The 25,171-nt window shown below is 39.6% G+C and overlaps 1 protein-coding gene and 1 long non-coding RNA gene across 2 annotated transcripts in view; both read right to left on the minus strand.

Moving 5' to 3' along the window:
- Nucleotides 1–334: 334 nt before the first annotated feature.
- LOC142108472 (uncharacterized) lies at nucleotides 335–4,874 on the minus strand. Its single transcript, XM_075192156.1, has 5 exons — nucleotides 4,100–4,874; nucleotides 3,692–3,836; nucleotides 2,033–2,199; nucleotides 1,191–1,397; nucleotides 335–497 (listed from the first exon to the last, which is right to left on the minus strand). Exons 1-5 carry the CDS (start codon nucleotides 4,114–4,116, stop codon nucleotides 392–394), a joined length of 642 nt encoding a protein of 213 aa, XP_075048257.1. The 5' UTR covers nucleotides 4,117–4,874; the 3' UTR covers nucleotides 335–391.
- A 3,694-nt stretch (nucleotides 4,875–8,568) lies between these two features.
- LOC142108876 (uncharacterized) overlaps nucleotides 8,569–25,171 on the minus strand; it is a 109,122-nt gene continuing 92,519 nt past the window's right edge. Inside the window, exon 3 of the long non-coding RNA XR_012680240.1 lies at nucleotides 8,569–8,726. This is a non-coding gene — a long non-coding RNA (uncharacterized LOC142108876). The remainder of the gene's footprint in view (nucleotides 8,727–25,171) is intronic.

Raw genomic sequence — 25,171 nt, forward strand, 5'->3', positions numbered from 1 at the left:
CGTCACTTTCTGAGCATGCGCGGTGTGAAAAACTGCAAAGATGCGCTATGCCTGCAGTCGTACGTCTCACTCTGCATCAGGTCCGTGGTGTCCTATATTGGGCAACTGCTTTAACATGTGACAAATAGAGAAAATGTTGTGTTTAACAGATAGAACAGGTCTGTAAATTGTGTAGTGTTAGCAGATACAAGACCTTCGTCTGATTTGTACCTAAAGCAATGGTTTACTTAATTAAAAAGAAATATTCATAATGATAATGAACACGGCTTAATAGATGGGTGGTGTAAATGGAAGAGAGACACATGGAAGGTAATATGATGCACTTTAATAGGGTGCAATTCAGTTAATTGTATCCAGTGCCTCTGGCCATACAGCACAGCTTCAGATGTTCTTATTTCTTGATGTTATCAACCTTTTCTGCCTTCACGGCGATCAGTGTTAATTTGCCCACGGGTTTGTTCTGGGATGGCTCATACCCAGGCCAGTGTATGCCGGATCTAAAACAAGGACTTAAAATTAGTGAGAGGAACAAGATAGAAGATCAATGACAATTCATAGTGTTTTATGTGTTGAGGGAACTTCGTTCAGTGTATATTCCTTGGTAAAGCTAAGCCAGACGTCCGCCATTTCTTCCAGCTAATCTGGTGACTGTTCTTTTATAGTCTATGGAAAATGTTTCCATGTTCCATAAGAAATCGGCCGTGTGGCAGCTGTCACCCATATTAATGGATAGTAGTTTAAGACAAACGCCACAATAAGTATAATAAGAAACATACACATTAATATTAGTAATGCTATTAATTAAATAAAGAAATGACATGAAACATATCTAGAATATATAATTACACTAGTTACTTTTACATAATGCTTATTATTTTGTGATGCTATTCTCCTTGATATACATAGCTTTATATCAGGAGGGGGCAACCATGAGGTTCTCTTGATGTTGGCTGCAGCGTGTTCTGCAATCTGTGGTTCCACAACAGCCAGAAAACCTATTTTACATGTTCTGATACTAGCACTGCAAGTGAAATGAGGCTACATGTGCAGTCCCATTGAATCGTGCTGGGATAGATAACTGCAATGAGGAAACACATTTTCTGTGTTCTATGACTACAGGAAAGGTCTCGTTGTATTTGCTTTGCTCTGATACTTTTTCAGTTCTCCCCTATTCTCTATGTTGCACTTACTGCACTTTTTGCCATTTAAATTCATCTATGCGCTTTTGCCTCATCTCAGGCTCCAGGGAAACCCTCCTCTTGTTCAAGTCATCCAACATGTCCCTGTATCGCATCCAGTTTAGTGGTGGCTGGCTTGTTTGCGTGATATTGATGTTTGGCTTGCTCTTTAGGTGTTTTTGTTTTTTTATTACCACCTTTTGTTCTTTTTGATGGTCTCTGGCATGAAAAAAATGTGAGAGAGGACAATAAGATGACCTGTACACAAACATGAATACTCTGTCACACCTGCTCATTACATCCTCCCATTCCCGGTTACAGGACTTTTTTCGGGCTGCACCCACTCTATAGAATTCTCTCCCTCGCACAGTAAGACTCTCCTCTGGTCTACAAACTTTCAAGCGTTCTCTGAAAACCTACCTCTTCAGACAAGCTTATAATATTCCTCAGCCACCCTCTTAACCCCGCTACCTTTAGCCTGTTACACAATTTCACACAAGACACCTACCCCCTGACCAACATTGTTGTGTGACGGGATCATTTAGCTTATGAGTCACTTTTACCTTTGCAGTCTGGCTGGGCCAAATTGCAAAATGTAGACTTAACCTCATGTGTCAATCTCCCATTGCCCCATAGATTGTAAGCTTGCAAGCAGGGCCTTCTCCCCTCTTTCTCTGTTTTACCCAGTTTGTTTATTAGTTTATTATGTTTGTCCCCAATTGTAAAGCGCTACGGAATATGTTGGCGCTATATAAATAAATTATGATGATGATGATAAGATGACCTGTACAGAAACATGAATACTCTGTCACACCTGCTGTTATCTGGCTTAGAAAAGATCCAGTCCTCCATACCTTAACATCCTGTCCCGTACAGCCTGAGCCCTCTCCGCCTGCTGGGCGAGGAAACGTGCTTTACGGGCAGCGCAATCCTTACTGGCCTTCTCTAGAGCGGTGTTCCTCTCTTTTAGCAGACGGGCCATCTGCTCAGCCTGCTCACGGTTGCGTGGTCTAAAAGGTAACTGGAAAATATAAGACATTAGCCAAACGGAAGTATCAGTTCTTCAGACAACCACATGATGGAATTCTAAACTCACTACTATTAAATGCTTCATGATGGGGGAAAGAACCCTCTACTGGTTTGATGCAGGAAATTTCCAAATAGTTATATTTTATGCAATATATAAACATTGCCTTTTACCCAAACTTTGACAGTGAATGGGTTTCTGCTGTATATTTCTCTAACTAACCATTCTTCTTTCATTTCTGCTAAATGTTGGGGTTTTTACATTATAATTTAATTAGCAGCATGCTTTGGTACGAAAAAACACCTATGTAATGACAGTCCATGGTAATTATTATTATTCCATGAGCAGTAGTTCTTGACAAAGTAAAATCTTGCTACTTTTATTACCATTTATTTTGGCGCAATTACGTTTTTGTTTAATTCTGTGTGTTGTGGGGGAGGGGGTTGTTTCTGTGTTTTTTAATGAGAGAATGGAAAACTGTCAGACAGTTCAGCAATGTTTTGTAACAGAGGGAGAGGATCCAGGGCTAGATGAAGGAGAGGTGCTTCATGTATTGTGAGCAGGTCTGATGGAGGACGAAAGGAGTGAAGCAGAGAAGCAGTAAATATTGCTGTAACACAGTGGACTTAGTCGCTGTGACACTGATGAGATATGTTTGATAACTAGCAATGTCAGAATGTGACAAAGAACAATATCTTTCACAGCAGATTATTTCAGCCACACATTCTATTGCAGCTCCATAGTAGTATATTACCTCTCCACCTCTTAACATATAACTGAAGCTCCTCCCCTTTCCTAACATATCTACAAGCAAGCTATCATGCAGAATCCCAGCAGCTCCAAAGTTTGAGGAATGCAAAAGCAAAGTAGATGTTTGTGACAGGAGGATAATGTAAATTAAACATGACCTGCAAAGTGCTGCATAATATGTAAGCACTATATAAAGATAATAATTTTAAACATCTAAAAAGTAGCAAATACTACCAAGGAGAATGGACTGCTTAGAACGGACAGCATGTTAAAGGCTATGGAGCCCGTCTTACTGGTACAATGAAAGTGGTAGGGAGAGTTTTAAACTAATCTCTAAGGACATTATCCAAATGAGTGACTCCTATTAATGAGAACAAACTTCTGAGATGCATAAAAAAGAACTAGGGTGGGGCCTTCCACCATCGTTAGGGCTCATCAGTGCAGGACCAGATTTCCTGCTCAGCATATGAACCTATGAACCTCTGTAGGTATAATTATGTCTCAGCACAGACGTGTGCCATGTTCTAAAAATCAAGTGAGGAAAGACTGATCCAATCAATCTATGTCTATGGAATTTTCTAGGAGTTCATTTTCCTGAATAGGAGCAGCTAATTTTTATATTGTCTCCAGTGACTTATATAGAGTAGAATGCTACTGTATGATGTTCATTATCTCTTATTATCACAGTGACTTTGTGTCAAAACTCTCTGCAACCATTTTAAGAATGGATACTTACAGTGGGGTCTGTCTTCACCACTTCTATGTATGGTATTGTCACTTCATACTGTCCTTTGTAAGTTGCTAGTGCCGCGTTCACTATACGGCTTTCCTCTTCCGCACTCATGATTGGTGGCAATACGCAGTGGTACCCACCGGGAGGACTGCAAATGAAGAAAATATGTTTTATGTTATATACAGTCAAGGTAGAATCCAAATGACTCTATGGGCACAGGTCAGATCATGACTTCTAATGTTACAGGCTCAGGCTTTTCTCCAAACCTTCCAGCATTGTACAATATAAAAACCGGGACTAAAGACAAACAGGGAATACAGAATAGGTCGTATCCAGTTCTGCTCAGACCACACCAATGTGGGTGTGGCCACACTCTTAATCTGTCAATCATGTTAATCATGTGGCACTTACGTGAGTTTCTGCAGCATGGATTGCGTAATTACACGGGAGCTGCGGTTTCTGCACCAATTTAGTCCCGTGTGAGCCCACGGCTCCAACTCAACTTTCTGTGAAGGCAGATAAGCTGCATTTTAATACATTTATCTCGGATTTAGCAAATCAAAAATTGGTCATGATGGGATGAACGCACGACAGAAGTACTAAGAGTACATCACCTACTGATCACAGCATAGAGTACATATGTTAATGAAAAGAACAAGACATGTTATCTGTAGGGAAAAGACAGAGGCAAAGTTATGTAGAGCGTCTTAAGTGGAGAATTAACATCACTTACCACTGTATCGGACATGTGAACCTCGGAATCAGACATCAACAAATATTATTAGTTTCTTCTCCACTGAGGATAGAAATATATCTGACAAAGTTTAGCCTGTGATGAGCCTGTTTTATTGGCCCTTGGCATATTGTGATGTCATCAGTCCATGTCATCAGTGCATGAGAGGGAAAAGGCTTACTTTACAATACGGTGCAATTATCAAACATGTGATTTAACCCATATCAACTAGTCAGATATGAGTGATGGTCAGTTTAGTGGAAGTCTGACTAGTGGAATTAAATGTGTGATTATTAATTGCGGGTCCCAATATTCTTGTGGTTGTTGCCTGATGCTATAAGCCCTGATACAAATGGGTGAATTTCCTGCACCTGTGCACCAGTCATTACAGTCTCTGTTGGTGTAATGGTCAATTGTCTGAATACTTTTGTCCATATAGTGTGTATATATATATATATATATATATATATATATATATATATATATATATATATATATATACCATCAAACCCGGCAATATATACTGTATTATTTATACTATCCTAGCGCCTAACCCTGCAATATATATTGTAACTATAATCTATATACTGCCATATACTATTTACTGTGCCTATCTAACACTGTACTATATCTGTACTGTGCCTATCTAACGCTGTACTATATCTGTACTGTGTCTTTCTAACGCTGTACTATATCTGTACTGTGCCTATCTAACGCTGTACTATATCTGTACTGTGTCTTTCTAACGCTGTACTATATCTGTACTGTGCCTATCTAACGCTGTACTATATCTGTACTGTGCCTATCTAACGCTGTACTATATCTGTACTGTGCCTATCTAACGCTGTACTATATCTGTACTGTGCCTATCTAACGCTGTACTATATCTGTACTGTGCCTATCTAACGCTGTACTATATCTGTACTGTGCCTATCTAACGCTGTACTATATGTGTACTGTGCCTATCTAACGCTGTACTATATCTATTAGAGATGGTCACTGACCCCCGTGTTTTGGTTTTGGTTTTGGATCTGGATTACCTTCGTGTTTTGGTTTTAGTTTCGGTTTTGGCAAAACTGCCCTTGCGTGTTTTGGTTTCGGTTTTGTTTGCTTTTGTTTTGCAATTTGTAAAAAAATTTATTTTTTTGGGGGCTAAAATAACATAATCTAGGTATTATTTTGTACCTACATTATTATTAACCTCACTAACACTAATTTCCAGTCATTTCCATTCAATTTTTACCACCTCATAGGTCACAATATGATTTTCATATACTTTAAAAAAAAATTGCTGCAGTTCTTGCCAGTGATATGAAAAATACTATTGTCATGCCTGGGCATAAGACCAAAAATCCACCTCTTAAGTGAGCAATTATTTTTACACAAATCCTGACAACAGCTGTCTAGCCATTTGTAGTGTTTTTAAAGCTACACTCAGTAGAGGTAGGGAGCTTAACCAGCCTCGGACTGGCCCGCCGGACAGCCGGTCAATCCACCGGTAGGCCCAGCGGGGTTGAAGCTCCGCCCCCTCCGTTGTTAGGGCGGAGCTTGATGTTGAACTTTGTTTAGATGGCGGCGGCGGTCACATCTCCTGTAACCACACTACCGCGCAGATGCAGAGAGCCCAGGCGCGGTAGTGTGTTTTTCAGCAGTTTGAGCAGGGGAGGAGGACGTCCTGATATCAACATACTGATCCAAGGTCAGTTTGGTCATCATAGGTTCATGCAACACTGGACGCAATAGACCACGCCCCCTCTGACGCTGCAGAGTTTCCCCGGGTTATCTGAAGCCCAGCCAGTTTGATCGTGGCTGGGATACAGAAGCTGGATACTGCCGTTTGATCGAGGAAACATATGGACTGAAAGATACCTTTTTAACATACAAAATGTGAGTGTTTTTAACCCCATGTTTTAACTTAATAAATAGAGAACGTAAAACACCATGAGATCTTTCTCTGTTCTCTCCCTGGTCTCCCATATGTGCACTCTGGTGAGGAGAAGAAACAGGTTTAGAGGGGAGTAAAAGTACATCGTGGTGGTGCTTTTTGAAGCAAGAGGACACATTATTCAAATACTGTATGGAATAGAAAAGGTCACATTGATGTAAGTTTACCATCTGGGACATCGGTATAGGTGGAACTAGAAGACCAACATCCTTTAATGACTTTGGGACCGTTTTCCCCTTGACTTATTCATTGACCCAATCCTTGTGTTTCTTTACCCTTCCCCCATTTGCGCCCGTCCTTTGATATTTATATTCTCTTTCATACAACACTGGCAGCATACCAGCATATATGGAATAAATGTGACAGGCTTTGGATGGGCTGTATTCTGTTCATTTTTTTGTTTTTTAAAATTTCCCTTCTCAACAAGCATTCATTGGTGAAGTACGCAACCGTAGTAGCACTGATGCTGTGTGTATGGTCTTTGACGAGTGGCATATTCTGTAAGAGTCCTTAAAAAATAATTATAACAAAGAGTCATTTTAATAATCAGACTGTGTATACAAGATCTGGCAAATGAAGGGTGCTTTTCATGTAGTCTAGTATTCCAATTGCATCCAGTTGAAAATATAATCATTCAGGGTTGTATAATATGTTGGTCTATATTGTATGTTAGTGTAGAAAGGCACATGCATAGGAGAACATAATTATATTTATATATTTTTCCTTTTGCCTATTGTGCATTCTTTTTGATGGTTGTCCTGTTTAGAATTTAGGGGTGATATAGTGAAAGTATTATAGGCATATATCAACCGTATTTAAAATGAAATTAGATGGATTTCACTGAGATTAGTTGAGAATTACAATCACTTGTTTTTTTATGAATTGACTTTTATTCCAGGACATGTCACAGCAACAACAGGTTGGTAACCATTGTACTAAAAAATTAATTGTGCAGTTTATGTCTTCTAATTGATGATGTTATTATTTGGTTTGTGTAGCCCTTGTAATGGCTTTTAATAAGCTCAATACATGATGGGCAATAACAACATATGAGGCGAGGGTTGGAGGTAACCAAATGATGCACTTATCATAAGTAACTGTCTTGGTGCATTAGGAGACGACAGGAGCTGGTACTGGAGTTTCTTCCAAACCACAAGTGTTTTATTAATGGGTCCCATGTAGTTCCCTACCAGTAGAATGGGCAGGGTCTAATGCAAAAGGTGCACATTTAAAATAGTGCTATAAGTTGTCCTCCATAGCCTGACCACACCCCCTTTACTGGCCACACCCACTCCTAAAGTTGGCCACACCCCAATATAGTGGGCCCCTATCACTGAATTCCCCCGGTGGGCCCTTCATGCCCCAGTCCGACACTGAGCTTAACCATCTAGGATCCTCATCCATGTTACCTCATTTTTCAGTGAGTTCATGGAAAGCTGTTGGGAAAATCAGAAACTTAGGTTAAAAAAAATAACAACAAGCCGTCCAGCATCATCTACCTCCCTTCTCTCATCTACATCCCAGCACCTGCAATCTTCCCCCCCAACACCTTCATAATCAATATCCCAGAAGCAACAATTTACAGTTAAACAATCCTTTGCAAGAGGAAGCAAGTATGAAACCTGTCACCCAGTCGCAAAGCAGATCACAGACGCCCTGGGTACTACGCTAGTATTAGATCTGCGTCCAATGTCCACTATTAATACAGTTGGTTTAAGACATTTAATTGAGGTGTTCTGTCCCTGTTAGCAAATGTCATCACTATACCATTTTACTGGAAAAGCTATTACTCACCTGTACCGGAAGGTTCCTAAAAATTTAATTATTGGGCTACAAAATGGCATTCTACCCACTGTACACTTAACCACAGATATGTGGACAATCGGAACTAGGCAAACTAAAGATTATATTACTGTGACAGCCCACTGGGTTGGTCATTCGCCTTCACCAGCAGGGACAGCAGCAGCACGTACACAAGTACGTCACATTTTTCAGAAGTAGGCTACTCTGTGTATCAGCGGCTTTACTAAGAGGCATACAGCTAACAATCTGTTCCAAAAGCTAAGGGATGCCATTGAAACATGGCTAATCCTGCTTGGACTCTCCTGAGGATATGTCATTTCTGATAATGACACCAATATTGTTCAAGCATTACAGCGGGGTTGAATTCCATCACATTTCCTGTTTTACTCAACTTGGCGTTACTGAACTTTTAAAAAATGACATGCAGGAGATGCTGTTTGTGTCCCAAAAAATTTAGGGTCAATTTCCGGTTTCTGCAACAGCATGTAGGAGAATGCAGCAGCTGCAAGAAGACTAGCATTTGAGGGGAATGTACTTTAGTCCAGCGAAGTAGTCACCTGTGAAGAGAGTGCAGACACGGTTAGCTTGAGTCAAGTGATTGCCTTAATAATACATTTTGACAAGGAGCTACAGAAATTTAACGTATGAAATAAAACAAAGTAAATGTGCTAACTATATTTTAATTGTAGATTAAATACTTAATTTGCTTCACCAGAATACAAGAGCTAGCAACATCTTGTAAGGACCTCTTCTCCTTCAGTTTCTCTGGCAACTGCTTGTTGGAAAAAAAATATGCTTTCCCAGGACACCCAGTGGTGATGCAGATGAGTCCGCACAACATTTTGATATTTGCTCTGCTGTAAAAGAATTACCCAAAAATTGGGACAGCTCTGCCCTAAAATGAACTACTAATTCCATTTGGAAGGCCATTATCGGCAATTACATCATAGTACCCAGACTTCTGTGATGGTGGGAAGAATTAGTATTGTTTGAGGAAGATTAGCACTAAACCCTGCCACCTCTCCTGTTTCTGAGTGAGCTATGGCACAATAAAATGTAATTGCAGATTTAGACCAAGACTGTCAGCCCTATTATTTCTATTTCAGAAATTACAATTAGCAATGGAGCAATGGATCACTTCTCTTTGGGTGTTACCTATATAACACAGTAGAATTTGCCTGCAAATTCTACAGACAAGCCTGCTTGTCTTCCTCTTCATCAATGACTCTTAACAATTGAGCACTCGTCTTTGGGTGTATATTACACCCAAACTTTATTAATGCAAATTAGGAAAAATACAGTTTAATCCCTGCTAGACCCTCCACCATCCTTTGCATGTTAATAGTAGGATTGGTTGCAGTTATGGGCAAGGTCACACATTTTTTGGTCAAATCTTTCAAACCAGACCAGGGGGTAAATGTATCAAGCTGAGAGTTTCCCAGCGGGTTTGAAAAACCAATCAGATTCTAGCTATCATTTATTTAGAACATTCTACAAAATGATAGCTAGAATCTGATTGGTTGCTACAGGCAACATCTCCACTTTTCAAACCTGCCGGAAAACTCTCAGCTTGATACATTTACCCCCAGATGTCAAATGGTTGTAGTTTGCCACCAGCGTCATCCCTGCTTGTGTTTGGAAAGTGCAATTTGGTGCCAGAACCTCACGTGCCAGGACTGCTGCCACTGGTGCTACACTGCTGCCACTGGTGCAGGACTTACACAATCAACAGCATCCTCATCAGCACCCTCGTCTGCTACCCAAATCTCCCCCTCATCCTTTTCTAATTCCAAAGTGTCATCCTCACTTGGTGTATCACCGGCTACACTTGGGCCGTTCAGGCACACATCGCAGAAATACAGAAAGGGCCCTTCTTTATGGGTACACTATCAGAATGGTCACGATTACACATCCCACTCGTGGATGGACTCTCCTCAGGGATTGGTGTAATTTCTGATTCTGAGCATACATTTTCCTCTAATGCCTTCTGTCTTCTTGCAACTCGGCCTTCACACGTAACAGTACTTGTGCACCACTTTTAGACTCCAAATCACTTGGACTTGCTTGCTCATGAGTGACTTTACAAGAAGAAGGTTCCGTAACATTTTTAGATCTGGCAGTAATAGAGAAAGGCGAAGGCCTCATTCTTTCTTTGCCACTGCGTGTGTAGAATGGCATGTTGGCAATTTTATTTTTCTCGCCATTTAACTTTTCATCAGTTACAGCTCTTTTTCTCTTCAACACGGTTACATTTTTTTTTTGTGTTTTTTTCCCTGACTTAAAAAGACTATGTACTTTTACATAAGCTTTACCAGATGACGTACAGGGAAGACTACCATCAGGACTGGTGCCAGCACCTGCTTGCTGATCCAGCTCATATGTGGACTGCTTTGAATCCATTTTAATGAGCGCAAACCACTTGTAGTGCAAAATATTAAATAGATAGTGCTGCTAGATAAGACTTTCAGCACCAGAAAAATTGTTGTTTCACACTGGGGAATATGGGACACCCCAAAGCACTTGTAGTGCAAAATATTAAATAGATAGTGCTGCTAGATAAGACTTTCAGCACCAGAAAAATTGTTGTTTCACACTGGGGAATATGGGACACTATGGGCAAAACCATTTTCTGTTCAGTCCGGTGGCGGAGCCCTGAAGAGAGGACGTCAAGGAACGTCCAGCAAAGAAGACGGCGGTGGAAATGGCAGAGAGTCCTTGTAAGGTTTAGGAGCTACCTTGACACTAGAAGACAACAGAGGAGGCACCCCTCGGAAAGAAGAAAGAAGATGCCAGACAGAAGAAGAAGAAGACTCCAGCGGTAGAGAACCCTTGTAAGGGCTAAGAGAATCCCCGCCAAGAAGACAGCAAAGAGCAGTGCGCTGAAGTCGAGAAGAGGTCTGGAAGATCCGAAGACGATGGGGACCAGTTTAGTATCCTGCGCAGAGCAGGTAAATATAATTGCTCCTTGTTAGGTTGGACACAAGGTCAGTGGCGCAATTAAGGCACTAGGCCCATGGGCAAGTAGTCGGCATAAGGCCCTGCCCATTTAGGTAGTAGGTAGGGTTTACTTTGGAAAAGGAACATAGTTTATCTGGGCAAAAGGCCCATAGGAAAAGCTGGATGCAAGGGCCATAGTTAGTTGGGGCACAAGGCCCATAGTATAGAAGGGTGCAAGGCCCATAGTTTAGGAGGGCGCAAGGCCCATAGTTTAGGAGGGTGCAAAGCCCTGACTGTTAGCAGGGCACCATGCCCTTATAGTTATAGTACGGCACGAGGCCCTTATAGGTATAGCAGGGCATCAGGCCCTTGTTAGTTGTTTAGTAAGCGATATGACCTATGTAGTTATGTGGACACTAGGTCCTATTTGGATAAGAGGACACTAGGCCCTGTGTGACGAGGTGGACATTAGGCCCCTGATGCAGTGGGACATTTGGTCCCTTGCTGGGGAGTTTAAGCAGTAGGCTGTTGAGAGTGGTATACGAGGCCCCTCTATCCGGTCCGGAAGGGTACCAAAAGTCCTGAGTCCCCAAAGTAAAAGGCCTGGAGACTGGGAGTTCCAGTCCGCAGGCAGAGGCTTGCAGCACAGCTAGGTGCGGGCAGATTCCGGTGATCATATTTGAGGTGGCCACAGCAGGTAGGATACCGAACCATATGCTGTTGTAGTTTTCTGTGCCACCTGTCTGTCCCCTTCAGTATATTCTTCTGTAGGATCTAGATGGGACCTCAGCAAAGTCTGTGCGAAGATGAAGAGCGACTATAGTGGGTCTGTGCGGAAAGTAGGTGGTCCATCGTGAACAAGGTAGGACATTCTGTGTGCGTCTGTTCCGTTCCCCGCAGGCATCACACCTGAGTCAAGTCATACCCCTAATTAAACTACTGGAAAAGCAGCTGGAGAAGCTGAAGGCGGAGATGATACTTGGCGATTCTGCAAAGTATGTCAGTTTTGTATTTTAAATCTTTTTTTATTGTTTTTAAAAAGGAAAAACAACAATAATAAGGACATTGAATATATAAATTTTCCATAAGTCAATTAATCATATTACCAATGACAACATCATCATAACTTATTGAGTTAAACATATAATGATATATTGATAGTGATATCATAAACAATAAATGCGTTAACTTGCGAGAGGAGAAATCCAGCTTAAAATGTGTTTGAGTATTTCAATCAAAATAGGTATATTATGTCTATAATGATACTATTATGATGGATAAGAATAAAGGATATACGATAAAAAGAAAAAAGTTTAATATGGAGAATTGGACCCAAGGGTTTGCAGCATCTTGACATTGGATCACTATATTTTGGCAACCATGCCAATAGATTTAATATGCTCTGGTCATTCATGTATCTATCCTATGTCTGTATTGGCATCAGCACTGTTCTAATGCAGTTTCCGTATCTCGTCTGCAGACACATTTCAGAAGGCTGTCACTAGAGGGAGCTCTTTACTTGTTTCCCTTTTCTGCAATGAATTTGGAAGTTTATACTTGTTTCCAATTCAAATGAGCTCATTTGAATTATTTTAGGATCCCTGTATAAATTTATTGAACATGTTTTTTTTGTGTGTGTTTGCACATACTTTTACAAGTCAATCCCCCATGCTCTGTATACACAGTTGCTCGATGAAGCTTGTGTATTAAATCATAAGACAGTAATCATATTTACAGAGGATTAAATCAACACATCTGCCTTTTCAACAATTTTGGTTTCAACTTTTCTAGCAAGAAAGAAATTTATCCTCACATTACAAACACTGGGGTCTGCTTCGCACAGCTCAACGATAGCAGTAAATAGACTTGTAACTCGATAACGTGTTAATGTGATATTGATTCAAATGGAACATGTTTATCATATTTTTTAACATGTGCAATAGATGTATTAACACTTCTAATAGCCAAAGTGGGTTTCTTATTAGAGGGCCATATCAAGGTGGAGGCCAATGAGGCAATTATCTTAAGCCCCAAGCAGCCCAAGGCTTTCCTTGATTGATAAAAAGCCAACACATTTTCAGTCAATACAATCATAGGGGTATACTTACTATGCAGATCTACCGATTCCCGGCGCTTTGAAGGCCTTTTTACCAACGGCACTTTTATTAAAGACAAAGGCCGTTGGGTTTTGTCTTTAATAAATTTCCTGTTTAAAGGAAATACCTTCAAAGCGACAGGAATTGGCTGATAGTAAGTATACTTCATAATGTAGGTAAATTAGAGGAAGTGTAACTCCTGCCATACTGTGATGTCCTATATAAGCAATTAATAACTCAACTGGTGAACATCAATGCAAAACAATATTAGAATATACTGAAAGCTATAAAAAGCCACTAAAAACAAAAGCTCAAAATAAAACACGGTAAATATAATTATTTTGAATGTATATTGTGTGGGTGAAACCAATCTTTAAAGAGGAAAATATAAGAGAACACTTTAAAGGAATAGTATAGAAAATAATTCAGCGCTCCCTAAATAGTGAAATTAGTAACTTGCAGCCACTTGGAGTAGAGAGGTAATGGGATAGCTCATGCCCTTGATAGATAGAAACAAAGATACACTCCCTGGGCACATAAAGTGGAGTAAGCAAAGTACAATAAAATTGCAGTTTTAATATAATAGTCACAAAAAACAAATGGGTTGCAACCCTGGTAAATACACAATGTAATACACAAATATGCATGCATATGCTCCAATAGGTATGCTGAAAAACCGTCATCAAATGGATTAAAGCAAGATCTCTAATCCCTGAAGAAGTCCTAGGGCGAAACGCATTGCATAGTGTTGCATAGTGATGCGAGACATGATTATGTGAATTGTGGAATTAAGCCCCAGGACGGAGGGTGCCAACTCCTCCGGGACTCCACAAAAGTCGTGAGAGTGTGCAGTTATGTATTAGGCATTACTTATTTTTAATGTCATTTTTCCATGGGGGGAAAACTTTCAAGAGGAGTCATGTGACACTTTTTCTTATTGTCTCCTGAGGAGAAATGGAAGACAAATCTATTAAATGGCCAACAAAAGTGGGATTCTCTGTTTCGTAAAACACTTGGAGGATTTGAGTCCAAGTGAAGGAAAGTTGATTGTTTATCAATATTGGACATCATAACTAACTATTTGGTGCTGATGTGTTGTAATCCATTACATTGGCATACATAGAGTTAATCAATACTAAACCTAAATACTGTACACTAGAACATTGATATGATACATTGTATTCTATACATCTCATTTCCTGTTTCACTTAATCAAAAAAGTAAATTTATTGAACCTATGTGAACACAGTTCTGGTGACAATATACTTACTACTGCGATATATATATATATATACATATGGCAGTAGTAAGATATAGCAGATATCTATCTATCTATCTATCTATCTATCTATCTTTATTTATTTATTTAGGGAAACCAATATAACTAGATATCATGCACTGCAGAGTTTTTTGCTGCCTTACAAATAAACGGTGATCATATTGGTTTTATAATGTTAATGTGAGTCTAAAGTTATCTTCTTAGCAGTTTAGCGAGATAAGCAGTCAACACATTTAAAAAAATGCATTCATCATTTCATTGCTAATGAATCCATTGGTTGTGAACGCATGTAGTTTTTATGAAACCCTGCTCACCAATTAAATCCAATTAGAAAGATTGTTAGCACTTCGCTTCCACTGAAACCAGTAGGTATACATGTGACATACATACATGATGTATTGCAGACTGTACACTATGGTCTACTCCATCTGTCTTGTAATATTGAGATATAAAGTGTAAGGCAGGCAAACTTCATCTCCCTACAATTCAGTTTTCTCATGATTTGTGTATTCTATTTCCTAATCAGTGGCGTGACACCTTTCTTGAACTGTTTGCAGGTAGAGATGTTGTTGCACTATAAAATGTGACGTGCTCATAATAAATTAACAGTGAGCATTTATTATTATTTATTTATATAATGCCACTATATTATGCAGCACACTGTAGATAATATTTGTCATTCACATCAGTCCCTGACCCATTTGAGCTAACAGTCTAAATTCCCTAACACACATACAAACTAGGGAATATTAATTCAGCAGTAAATAAACCTCATGTATGTCTTTAGCATGTAGGAGGAAACCAGAGCACTCTGAGAAAATACCTGCAAACAAGGGGAGAACATACACAGATATGGCCATGGTCGGGAATCGAACTCATGACCCCAGTGCCGTGAGGCAGCAGGGCTAACCCGTGTACCATCACTCTACTCGCGTTCATTTATCTTTACCTGTTTCAGGACTGACGATGACAAGAAGAGACTCGTGTCTATTTTTTGCATCCACATTTATTCAGATTTATGAACAGACATTTGTGTGCACGCCTCCTTTTTTTCATAGGACTCAATGATCCGGTATGATGCAGCCTTCCTCTACCGGAAGAAAAACCATTGATACGTTTACTTCAACTTTCTTAGCCAGTCAGGAATTTAAAGGCCTGGCTAGGTAAAACTTAAATTTGGCTTTCAGAAAGCATCTGCCACAATCTCAAATTAATTTCTAACTTGTGCTTACTGTAGTACATTATTGGATTTTGCATTAATCACAGCTAACAAAAAACAGATGGCTAATAAAAGGGAGAGAGAAGTTTTAAAACACAGCAAAGAAAAGTAAAACAGTGTCGGTTTAGAAGACACATCTGCAAAAGTGGTGTAAAGTGTTTAAAAAATGCCAAACGGCGAATATTCTTCCTCTGCACATCATCTACCCCATAAGATAACTACTTAATACCTGAAATTAGTAATGGACACAGATTTCAATATTGGCGTACTGAGGTCTTCATCATCATTTATTTATATAGCGCCAGCAGATTCCGTAGCGCTTTACAATTGGGAACAAACATTAATAAAACAATACTGGGTAATACATACAGACAGAGAGGTAAGAGGGCACTGCTCGCAAGCTTACAATCTATGGGACAATGGGGGTTTGAAACACAAGGTCACGTGCTACATCATATTGCACATTGAACTAGCTAGAATGCAAAAGTAAAAAGTATTGAGTGGGCTGTGTGATCAGTCACACAGCAATGTTGGTCATAGGGTTGTTGTCTTGTGTTAGCTGTGAAGGGGTTGGCATCAGGGTAACCTAGGGAGATTGAGAGGGTGGTAGAGGAATATTATAAGCTTGCCTGAAGAGGTGGGTTTTCAGAGAATGCTTGAAGCTTTGAAGACTAGAGGAATGTCTTACTGTGCGAGGGAGGGAATTACAAAAAGTGAGTGCAGCCCGAAAAAAGTCTTCTTTCCTGGGAATGGGAGGATGTGATGAGAATGGAAGAGAAACAAGGATCTTGTACAGACAGGAGGTGTCGAGTTGGGAGTCACAGCGGGGCCATCTTAACAACATTATGGGCCCCAGGGCTAAGCAGTGCACTGGGGCCCCTACCTACACAACCACTCACAGGAATAAAAAATGTAATTATCAATAAATTTAAGCTTATATTTATTGTTACCTGCAACAAATTCAATGTTTAAACATTAAAAAAATACTGTACTTTCGCTAGACCACTTTTCCAAGATAACATCGACTAAAATGCATTTAGCCTATTTTTCCCATAATGATGTTTTCATAAATAACCAGAGGATCTAATATTGCTACTGTCAAATAAAGATATTTTTGGTAGATCTCTAAGACACAAGAGTTTAACTTGAGCAAAATGGGCCTAAAAGCTGAAGGGCTCAGCTATGATAAAATACAGAATGCACCAAAAGGATTAAATAGTTATCTGATGAAAAGTAAAGAGAAAATGGAAAAAAATAATGTGTGGATGAAATGAGGAATTGTCTCAGTTGAAATCTTTCAATTGTATTTTGAATGTGAATTAACAAATCATTTAGGCCAATTTGTGGACTTTTAATTAGCATCCACTACTAGATATACCCAATTACTTATAGGGATTATAGAAGGCAGAAAGTAGTGAATTCACTATTACATTATTTTAATCATTACCATCCACTGTATAATTGAAGGTAATGTTAGTTCCAGAAGTTTTTCGTAAAACCTATACATACATAATCATTTGTTTTTTAAATATCAGCGTCACTGATTTTAATGCTCAGTGTCCTTTGAACTGAAAAATCAAATCCCCCTTAACTTTCCTTTCAATCACCTTGTTCTCCAATCCCCTTCTCTACTTTTTTCTGAATCCTTGCTGAGTCCCTGTCGCTTGTTGCTAGTTCTCTGTTCTCGTGCGGCGTGTAGCTCCTCCGTGCTGTGCTCTTCAATGAAAATGTCGGGCGTGACGTCATTCACTGCGAGCACAACACGGAGGAGGGACCCAGGGAGGGAGCCGAATCGCCACCTGACCTTGTATAAATGATGGTGGTAAAGCAAGCAATGCAAGTCAGCTAACCATCTTATACTTATACAACCAAATATAGGGATTGCCAACTAACCCAGAATACCAGACCCTAACTTACAGAGTAATATATATCCATAGCTATCACTACCAATAAAGATTATGAAATGCGATCATTGTGCTTCCAAAGCACAAAGGTTTTATTCACATAGTTTGGTATGCATATGCATAGCACTAACACAAGCTTCTATCAGAACACTCTGGTTTCCAAAGCCAGAGGTGAACAATTTATACACAGTACAGTTGTAAAAAGCAGTGACATCACAAAGATACACAGTTACAGTATTAAGGTATTCATTCATAGGTCGAAGGGTCTTGACCTCCAAAGTAATCGATGTGGCATTGGTGGATTCCTCTGGTCATTGTTCCTTGAGATTGCCAGGTGTCTTTTTCTCAGGCTCCCAAACATAGACCCGTATAAACTGTTTTTTATGATCCATGTGTACTGGCTATTTGGTGTATGAAAAAGTGTGCAAAGTGCGAACGCTACATAAATAAGACTGTAAACATTCTCATGCAATTGTGAACAAAATGATACCAAACACAATGTAATTTAGATGTTGGAAACATTAATTAACTTCTTCACCACTTTATATTTTTATATTAAAAGATAGAAAATACATGAAACGTATTTGAATGTTATGATAATAATCACATTTCGTTTGAATTGCATCACAACTGATTACAGTGTACAGAAATTGTTGATTGCCACCTTCGTCCAATTATTTAACCTCAACAGAGTCATAGAGACTACACCCCTTCTGGCCTAACAAGGGCACGTTCTCTGAAACGCTGCCCCATGCCTTTGCAGAAAGGATCCTAGTAGAAACATAGATCGAAGGAGTAAGAATTCAAACATTAGACATAAATAAACCAGATATATTGTTACAGGGCGGGATGGAGGAATTTCTTTAAGCAAAAGTGGGAGAACTTCCTGTTCCTGGCTCCTATATAGGCTTGTTTGCCACTCCCAGTGGCAGCCTATTGGATATAATTCCAAAACAACTCAAGGTAAACTATAACCCCTGAAGGTAAGTGCAATGGAAGCCTAGAAGCCTGACGTTTAAATGCATTCATCCCTATGCAGGTCTTCACGTATCATTTAATACAATATATCCTGGAATGAATCCCTGTTATTAAACTTTAAACAGATGTTTCTCTGATATATATCTCACTGTGTGAAATTCACGTCTTTCTATTGCAATGTGTTTTTTTAACACCTTCTCTGCAGGAAAGCCTGAAATCTTGAGCTCTCTAATAATGAAGGGATTAGCATAGCATTATTACAACTGCTGTACATGTAACCTGGGGTGTCTCACTGTTGCGTTCGATGATCAAATGTTACTATGGCAACGTGCACAGTGATAAGTCAGTATCATAGTGGCTTAAAAGTACTACAGACAGTGAATAATATATTTGCTTTAATGCAGTGATTTGCTGATAGATAGAGGTGAAAGTGTTTTGAGTCAGTTCGTTCTCTGGGACTATTAACATTGTAATGCTTATTTGCTAAAAAGACACAGCAGAGATTTGGAATAACCTATAGCAAGTATTAGCTTCAATCACTCTAAAGTAAGTCAGACTATTGCTAGTTTCTGTCATATAAGGGTTGTATCACATGTGCATTATTTACCCCATAAAGTGTCGTGATGAGCAAATTATGGTATCCAAATTAATTCACAATTCTGTCATTTAAACAAGTGATTTAACACCTAACTAAATTAAAAAGCTGATTATTTTGGTGCACCTTGTCAATGTATTTTCGCTTCAGGTTTTTATACATAAACATTGCTGTTAAAAAGCAACATTTTCTTTTATTTTTGACAAATTACATTTTAAGAAACAATTTGCTCTGAATACTGATTTTTTTTTTCCAGCTCAAACTTCACAAATTAATTAACCAGCTGAAACTCAAAAGAAAATCAAAATTCAATTAATTAATTGCTTATACTCCAAAAGGTTTCTGACAGCGATCAGTATGTCTGTAGCGCTCAATTTCTTATTAAAACAAAACAAAAACAATACTTATTAAATGCAAAATAAAATTTAATATCTAGAGGGAATTGTATGAAACTGCCACACATTGCCTGCGATTTCACCGGATGCAAACCTGCATTTTGACATGCTGTGGGTACAGACGGTGGCACTGTAGGCATAGAACGAAAGACTTCTATGCCACGGTGAAGGGGCCATAGGAATTCGGAATACTGGCTCCATTTCTTTTGACCCTAACACTGTCTTTGGTGCTGCAGAGGTAAATTAAGTGCTTATTCCAATTGTTGTTGAGTCCTCACCATAGATGGGAATGTGTACTGATGCTGGCCTTGCTGATCCAAAGCCTGAGCTTGATTGTGCAGCATGGCTTTAGTGGCGATCCCTTTCTTTGTGTGGGAGTTCTTTATCCAACATAGCGGCACAGAGTGTGGCTCAGAGATTGTCACATTCTGCATCTACAACACCCAAATGCAATGAGAAAGGCAAGAAAACCACCTGTGACTAGTGGCTCAAAATGCACCAAGACAGTCCTAAGTCCTGAGTCCGGTTGTGACACCTTTGCTTCATTAGACTGTACTCTGTGTCTGAGTAACAGAGTCAGGATCTCTTCTGCTGTACCTATGAGAAGGCTCAGATACTTACCTACCGAGCATTGTACTAAGTGTTGGTGCCATTGCTGGATATGACAAACCTGACCCTTCATCTAGAGATGCCACTGTTCCTCCCTTACAGTTCCCATCACCACCAACACAAAGTATACAGGGCCAAAGAGGAATTGAAAGTGACAGTAGGAGGAGGAGAAAGGGAATTTTCGCATGCCTGGATTCACCAGTGTGTAATGTGCACACTGGTATTCACATGTTATTGCTGCTGTAGCAAAGTTCATCCAGATGTGCACTGTTCAGTTTTGCACCATAATTAGTGTGTGGACCATTCTTCTGTACGTCTTCAGTTGAAGCTATAGGTGGTCATCTGAAGGTCTCTACAAGCACCTAAGTTGTTTTTGTCTATGTCTCTTCTTCCCATATCTCAAAATTCACCATCCAAGGTTCATCTTAGATGAAACTAGATTCTTCCTCTTGTCACGAGCCGCGGCAGTACTCACAGCCGCCGCGGCTTGCTTCCTGTCCTCCCCGGCGTCCCGGCCATCACCATGACGACCGGGGCGTCACTTCCTCCCAACTCCCCGCCGTTGTCTGGGCAACGGCCGGACGCTACTCCAGCATGGCGTCCCGGCAGCCGGGCGCGCACTCGCATATTGTGATTAGTAGATTCAGCTTGTGGGCTGAATTAGCAGGCATTAGCCTGCAGGTGTGTGTGACAGGGCTAAGCCCTGACTGGTGTTTAGTGCAGCAGGCAATTAGCCTGCAAGTGTGCACTGTCCAGGGGCAAGCCCTGATTGGTCCATCTGGGTACTTAAGGCAATGAGGTCTGCTGCCTCATTGCCGGTTATAGCTTCTGATGCCAGTCTGCTGACCTGCTCTGTGCCTTGTTCCTGTCTGTTGAACATTCTGCTGATTACCCGTGTATGACCCCTTTGCCTGGATTTGGACCTTGCCTGTGTATCTCGTGACCCTGACCTCTGGCATGTTTACCAACCTTCCTGTGTGCTCGTGACCCTTGACCTCGGCCTGTTCATTGGAATTGCTATCTGCTGCCGGCCCTTGACCTTTGCTTGGACTTCACTTCATTTACCTGGGTTCTCCCCAGCCAGTACACACTTCACGACCCTCTGTCAGTCTGCAGCCCAGCCTGTCCCCACCACTAGGGGCTCCAGTGAACACCTGACTGGCAGAGTAGATTCCGGGTTGTGTTGTACCGGCTGGAGGGGTTCCTAACACCTCCATTGAAATTTGCTGTCCTACTTTACTTTGTTTCCTTGCTGATATTGTTGGTGATGATCTGTTAGGAGTTCCTATTGGATATTATAATATTAATTTGCTGCTGGTATTAAGAATACAATGTGAGAAAATGTGCAATTTTATCTTGTTTAGGATTGTGATGTGATGTATATTATTATTTTATAATATTTTTCTGGGTTTTACACTTGCCTTTACTTCCTTTAAACTTGTCTATCACCAATTTCAATATTGTGCCAGCTTTTGGTGCTTCCCCATACACTTTTATTCCAGCTAGTTTCTAATGTCCTGCTATATTTGTTCCGTTTGCCTCTGTTATACCATCTGCATAAAGTCAAAATCCTTTCTCTATGTAAATTCCAATATTTTGCCACACTCTTATAATTTTACTTTATTTAATCTATTCATCATCATCATCATCATCATCATCATCATTTATTTATATAACACCACTAATTCTGCAGCACTGTACAGAGAACTCACTCACATCAGTCCCTGCCCCATTGAAGCTTCCAGTCTAAATTCCAGACAGAAAGACAGACAGAAAGACAGAGAGGGAGAGACTAGGGTCAATTTAGATAGCAGCCAATTAAGCTACCAGTATGTTTTTTGGAGTGTGGGAGGAAACCGGAGCACCCAGAGGAAACCCACGCAAACACAGGGAGAACATACAAACTCCACACAGATAAGGACATGTGCTGCCCACACAGTGGAGCATCAATTCATGCTTAATAAATAGGTCTGATCATTTTAGTTGTAGTGTTAAAATGGAGTGTAGAAGGTACCTAAGAATACAATACATGTTATAATTTAAAACTTCAGTGATTTAGAAACAAAATTCCCTACATAAATGTATTTAAAGACCAGCAATATTGCAAAAAATGGTTCAACAACATTTATGTGAAGACCATACCATTGTTGACATTTCAGAGCTAAATTTAAGATCTTTGTTTTAATTTGAGCAGATTGCTCAGCCCTGGGGATCCCTGTTTATTCGGTCATGACCTTACTGGCTACCGCTCCACAGCACATTCTTAATTAACTGCACAAACAACTGAGGTCAGCACTTATTTGAAGGGCACTAGCAGTAGGCATAGGTGCCCTGTGATTTGCCATTGTCTAGGATCTGAGCAGGCACCACCCAACAACCTGGAAGTTTTGTGACATGGCTGTTGTTGAATTGTTGTTGTTAATAATGCTGCACAAGCATATTGGAGGTGGCGTTTCATCTGGTGTTGTGCCTCCCATTTGCTATGTGTGCAATGGCAATTTCTTCCTAACCTGAAGTATATGCAACATGTTCTAGGCTGTGTAGGATAGGATCAGTGAATGTAAGAACAGATTTTGCATTCCAATAATAAAAAAGTCACCATATGCCGCTGTGATAAATGAACGGATGATAAGCATTCACTTAAAAAAATAAAACTACAGTGATTTTTAAAATTGGCAGCTAATCGACATAACCACATTTAGAATATGGCAGAATTAGTTATCTTTGAGTAAATTAAACTTGATTTCAGAACAGAGCTAGGGAGGGAGATCAGAGGCGCGAGTGGCTTCGCCAGAGTCCTGCAGAAATTTTTCTATGGGGTCTGGTAATGTTCCACCCCTCCACCTAATCAATTCCAAATTGTATTGCTTATGTATCTATAGTATGTTGTTGTGAATTGTCAGTAATAAATTCATCATCATCATCAACATTTATTTATATAGCGCCAGAAAATTCCGTAGTGCTTTACAATTGGGAACAAAACATTAATAAAACAATACTGGGTAATACATACAGGCAGAGAGGTAAGAGAACCCTGATAGCAAGCTTACAATCTATGGGACAATGGGAGCTAGAAACACAAGGGCATGTGCTACGTCATATTGCACACTGGACCAGCTGGAAGGCAAAGGTAAAAGTATTGAGTTAGCTGTGTGATCAGTCACACAGCAATGTTGGTCAGAAGGTTGTTGTCTTGTGTTAGCTGAGTAGAGGTTGGCAATAGGGTAACCTAGGGAGATTAAGATGGTGGTTGAGGAATATCACAAGCTTGCCTGAAGAGGTATGTTTTACTAAATTGCTGTATGTTGTGAGCCCTTTATAAAATGTAAGGATTATAAACAGGTGTATTAACTCCTGTAAATTATATCTGTATATGCAGTAAAATCTGATGTTATCTCTTATAATTACTGAGTTCTGATGTAATCACTGAGCATTCATTCTTAAGCTCCATTGTGACTTCTAATATTTATATAATTTACACTAGGGAGTGAATTATCCCATATACAATATATGTTATCTTCATTTTTTACTTTTTTAGTAGTCAAAAGTAGATTACTTTTCATCAGTCTTGTCAGTGATGATGGCCCCGCAGGATCCACTGGGTCAATAAGAATTTTGAGTTGCTATACTGCTGCATGTATGAATGATGGAGAGACCCGAGGCAATGGTAAAACCACGTGATCAGTAATACATGGATACACTTATTTGATGTGTTTGTGTCCAATTTAAGAAGACACACATTATGAAGAAGCAATGCACTATGGGATTTATATATGTTTATTTATGATCTTCCAGTCTTCTGCCCTTTGCATCCAGACATGAGTGATCGGACAAGCATTGTGATTGAATGTACGCTTGCTCACACAGGACCGTACGGCATGAAATGCATTAATGCATGAGCACAACTGGAAAGACACTGACTGCCGAGGATATAAAGTGCGTATATGAAATTTTATAATATAATATCATGTTGTTATATGTACTATAATTTTTTATGCATTCATGTTCTACTTTAAGGTGTTTCATTTGAACCACTCTTTTTCTGCTTAGAATAAGCTAAATGTGAACGTAAAGTGTTGCCAAAATATAATATACTTTAATAGTAAATATCTCATTAATTACTATATTACAAAAGCAACCTTGGTCTTGTGTCTTTCATCTGCTACATTATGAATGCACACGTTATGCCATACAAAAAGCTTTTGCAAGTATTTCTGTGCTGCAACAAGGGATTTGTTAAGAAGGGAATGTCATAAAATAAAAATATATATATATATATCGCTTGTTCTAAAGCAGGTCTGTCCAACCTGCGGACCTCCAGGTGTTGTGACACTACAAGTCCCAGCATGCTTTGCCAGTAGACAACCAGTTGATAGCTGGAAGGGCATGCTGGGATTTGTAGTTTCACAACACCTGGAGGGCCGCAGGTTGGACAGGCCTGTTCTAAAGGGAACAAAGCTAGAAGTAGAGTCAATGGAATTCCACCAGTTCGATCACTGCGATCATATTTGAGGTGCAATAATAATTAGATTCAAATTCAAATTAGTACGTGCTGTTTACAGTTTGTGTTTTCCGATTGTTTTTGAGGTTCATGTTCCATGTTTGTGTTAAAATTTTCGTTTCATTACTTTTAAACTGTTTAAGTAATATTTGAAATTAATAAATGTATGATTGTAAAGTATTTTAACTTTTTTAAATCCAACCTCGTACAATACTGTGCCAAAGTTCATCGTCTACGAGGTTCACCATCTGATGTTTGCAATTAAAATAAAAATGTATCAAATTTAACTCAAACGTGTTCAAGCCAGTTTGCTTATTTTCTAAAATGTTCTTGAATTTAATTTGATATTTTTAATTAATATAAAATTCAGGAAATTTACGGACAGTATTTACATTTTGATATGCAACTGGTTTGAGCATCTCCAGCTAGAACTGAAGATGTTTAAGGTCATATTTTCTCCCTTTGCCAGTTTGTACTTTTCAAATAATT

Source organism: Mixophyes fleayi, chromosome 12 (genome assembly GCF_038048845.1).
Source record: "Mixophyes fleayi isolate aMixFle1 chromosome 12, aMixFle1.hap1, whole genome shotgun sequence".
Classification (NCBI taxonomy): Eukaryota; Metazoa; Chordata; class Amphibia; order Anura; family Limnodynastidae; genus Mixophyes; species Mixophyes fleayi.